The following is a 3,950-nucleotide window of genomic DNA, read 5'->3' as shown; positions in this document are numbered from 1 at the left end:
ACGATCAGAGTGAGAGCGCAAAAAAGTGTGAGGAAGGTGGGCTTGATGTTTAAGGATGATTTAAATTCCGATAACGGAGGAGGAATTAACCCAATCGATAGATTGACCAAGAAATTATACGATGATAATGTTCGGACTTTAAAAATTATTGGATTGTTGAGAAGAGGATTTTTAGGCAGAGGAAATTTTGTGTAAAAAAAATTGTATCATACGTGTTTTTTCAATTGTTTTTTGTCAAAAAATGTTGAGCCCGAAAAAGAATGTTATATGTATGTTTGATATTATTTATCAAAAATTGGATACTTTTTAGAAAACTTTTTTAAAAATTGCATAATTCGTTTATTTCAAATTCTAATTTCTATCATAATCAAAAAGTTCTATTATTCAGATTTTTGATTCAGTTTTTCCATAATTTTTAAATCTACATCGCAATGGCTACTCCACATGGTCTAATTATACCAATAAAGAATGTCCAATTCATAGTGTTATTTAATCAATATGACTATGCCTTGTTATTCTTCATATTTTAATATGCAAATAATCCATTTTTCTGATTAGTACTTCTATTTTATCTTTTGTACTATTTCATCAGTCTGCATTCACACCAATTAATTCTGTTACAAGCATTCAATTAAATTCCCTTTTTATATATCTCTCTCTCAATTTGTTGAAGCATTTTTACTAAGTCGCCGAAGGCCAGCATTGCTGATCTTGTTGATGTTCGCTTCAATATTGTTCGAGATCTGTGAGTTGAAAAGAAACAATACCAGGGACGGCCCCCTGAACAATACGCTTGATAAAAGTACAAACATAAAAGTTGGACGCTTGAATTGATACAAATACATGGAACACATTTCTCACGAAACAAACAAATCGGAAAATAATAACAGATTAAAACTTCTGGAAAAAATCATAGATGTATTTGTTGATCTCCTCAGGCTTCTCTTCATTGATGAAGTGAGCTACTCCTTCCATTATCACAATTTCCTCCAGAAAAGGGACATCCCTCTTGAACCCACCCTTCTCTATATAGGCCTTGGTGCCAAGAGAATTATAGCCAATGTCCTGATCACCTACAATATACTTAGCTGGTACCTTAACTTTTGCCCCTGTCCATGGTGCAGTGAGTTCCCAGTTTCTGCAATATAGCGGTAACGAATATAAGAAAACAATTCCGGTTATAATCGAGCGAGTTGACCGGAAACACTATCAAGACTCAACTCTAAAATTCAAAACTCACAGTTCGACTTGAATTCAATTGAATGTCATTTTAAGAGTTCGATCTCCATAGCATAATTGACAATCAAAGTTGAGCCAGCTGGACTCTATAATCAAAAAGTCACAATTCGACATGAATTCAATTGAATGTTATTTCAAGAGTTCGAGCTCGGTAGCATACTTGATAATCGAATTCGAGTCGACTCGACTCTAAAATTCAAAACTTACAATTCGACTTGAATTTGATCCAATGATACTTTAAGTGTTCGAGCTCTGTAGCATACTTGAGAATCAAATTTGAGTCGGCTCGACTTGATTCGATTATCGGTATTATTGATACTCGATTAGATAAATTAATCAAAATTCGATTAGACTCACGACTGATTCTGTCAAGTGGAGTCTTGATACTCAAACTTGACTAGATAGTTGGTTCAAGTAGTTTGAACTCGAACACATCAAGTCGATTTCAAGCATTCTTCAAATGAATCCAAGTAACTCGCGATTAACTCGATTCAATTAAACATTTAAAACCAAAGGTGAGAGCAATCATGCTAACAAAATCAAACAATAAAGTCATTTTAAGAACATACAGGTCCAAATTCCGGTAAATGTTCAATCCTCCGGTAAAGCCTGTCTTCTCAAATTTGTCGATGTAGTACTGCGCATCTTCCTCAGTCAACCAAGAGGGCAACACAAGTGGATTTTCCGGTGATCGGAAAAATGCTTTACCCTTAGATAAGAAAAGCGGACCTGGGTGACGGTACGCTAGGAATTCCTTCATTACTCTTTCAGTACCAAGCTCAGCAAATTCAGCTTCTATATCTCCTGCCTCCTAAAATAAACAATTCAAACCCAGTCATTAAACACACACAAAAAAAGTCATCAAATGGTATAAACCCTGGCCAGCAAACTGCTAGTTCATGTTCGATTACTCCCACAAGCGCTTCTCGTTCCAATTATGAAAAAAAAAAGTCAATTTGTGTCGGAATTGAGACAGAAGTGGTGCAAACCTGAAATCTGCACATGTAATAGTCACCCCCATAAAGAGATCTCAATGTCGGAACACTCTTGCCTTTAGGATTTCTAGGAGGAAACGACACCGTAAGACTGACCAAAGCTCGAACTCTATCTGGTCTGAATAAACTCAAGAACCAAGCCATGTAAGCACCCCAGTCATGACCCACTACAAAAACCTTCTCTTGCCCAGCCGCCACAACGTCAAGCAACCCGATCAGATCGCCGACATGGTGCATAACTGTATAGCTCCGGTGATCCTCCGGTGAGTCTGAGTCTCCAAAGCCTCTCAAATCCGGCGCCACCGCCCGGTACCCCAGAGAAGCCATAGCTACAATCTGGTGGCGCCACGTGTACCATAGCTCAGGGAAACCGTGAATGAAGAGAATTACCGGTCCGTTCACCGGACCCATCTCGGCGACATGCATGTTAATGCCATTTACTTTGATAATTCTGTGCTCAATTTCTTCCATTGTTGTGTTGTTTAAGTTTGACAAAAAAAAAATTGTGTGTTTATAGAGCAAATATTTGAACCGTAAATATCAGTTTCTTCGGCAAATAAATGATCCGTGTACGTATGCCAAACACAAGCGATGATTAATATGAATTTGCTAATTATAGAAATTGCTATCATTTTTGCAATAATTTTTGAGGTCAAACTAAATATGAGAATGCAGACAAAACAGGCCTTGAGTGAATATTTAAGCACAATGTAAATATATTTACTGTAATTAAATTGACATATTTATAATTGAAAAATAATTTTAATAGTCATGATCGTCAATTTTATAAACTATAATAATTACATTAAAAAGTAAAAAAATACTCCTGTTTTTTCAGTTGTTTATTTAATAAAATATATTTGTTTCTAATTAGTTGTCTATATAGAATTTCAATGTAACTTTAGCAGTTATCTTTCAAATGTATCTCATGTTAATAGATGACTTTACGAGTGAATTTACAATACATTTATGAACTAATACAAGTATATTAGTATTTACTCTTATAATTTAAGACAAAACTCTCACTATCTTAATATGCAATTTTGGCTAAATAGAATAATTTATTTTAAATTATTTTTATGGTATTAAAATTTTGTATAACAGTAACAATATAATTTTTAAAATATTTATGATTTTTTTTCTTCACTGTGGATTAACTATTCGTCAAAATAAATAATAAAATTTAAAGTGTTATTTTCATTATCAATTGTAAAATTAATAGATTAGATTTTCAAAATTATTTTTAAAAAATAGTATCATTAACTTTAATCATATTATTGTATAGATAAAATTATTTTGTCAATATTTAATTATTGACATAATGATCTAGAAAAGTAGAACCTGCACAATTTGTATTAAACTATTAATATTAACTAAGATTAACAATTTTATCAAAAGACCTTTTATTTTAATTAAATTACGAAATTTGAGTAGAAAGAATATATTTTTTTACTAACGTGACTGTTTGATTATATGCATTTTATGTAAATTTTGACCATGAATATAAAAAATAAAAATAAGTAATAATATTATATCGTTTTTTATTTAAACTTTTTGTATTATATTTCATTTAATTTTTTACAACTTACTTAATTGAAATGATATTTTTACATCATATTTAATCTATAAAAAATTTAATAGAAATTTTTATATTTTAAATAAAAATCAACATATGTCAACGCCTCTAACTCTGAATCTGCCATCGCCTTCTTCGGC

General features: G+C 32.2%; 1 protein-coding gene across 1 annotated transcript; it reads right to left on the bottom strand.

Moving 5' to 3' along the window:
- Nucleotides 1–790: 790 nt before the first annotated feature.
- On the bottom strand, nucleotides 791–2,738 carry LOC126668902 (uncharacterized). The gene is made up of 3 exons (XM_050362131.2): nucleotides 2,229–2,738; nucleotides 1,809–2,050; nucleotides 791–1,138 (listed from the first exon to the last, which is right to left on the bottom strand). The coding sequence occupies exons 1-3, from the start codon at nucleotides 2,703–2,705 to the stop codon at nucleotides 892–894; spliced, it is 966 nt and encodes a 321-aa protein (XP_050218088.1). The 5' UTR covers nucleotides 2,706–2,738; the 3' UTR covers nucleotides 791–891.
- Nucleotides 2,739–3,950: the final 1,212 nt, after the last annotated feature.

The sequence above is a fragment of the Mercurialis annua genome, linkage group LG2 (genome assembly GCF_937616625.2).
Source record: "Mercurialis annua linkage group LG2, ddMerAnnu1.2, whole genome shotgun sequence".
In the NCBI taxonomy this organism is placed as follows: domain Eukaryota; kingdom Viridiplantae; phylum Streptophyta; class Magnoliopsida; order Malpighiales; family Euphorbiaceae; genus Mercurialis; species Mercurialis annua.
The sequence above is the reverse complement of the archived record's forward strand: the minus strand, read 5'-3'. Positions and strand labels throughout refer to the sequence as shown.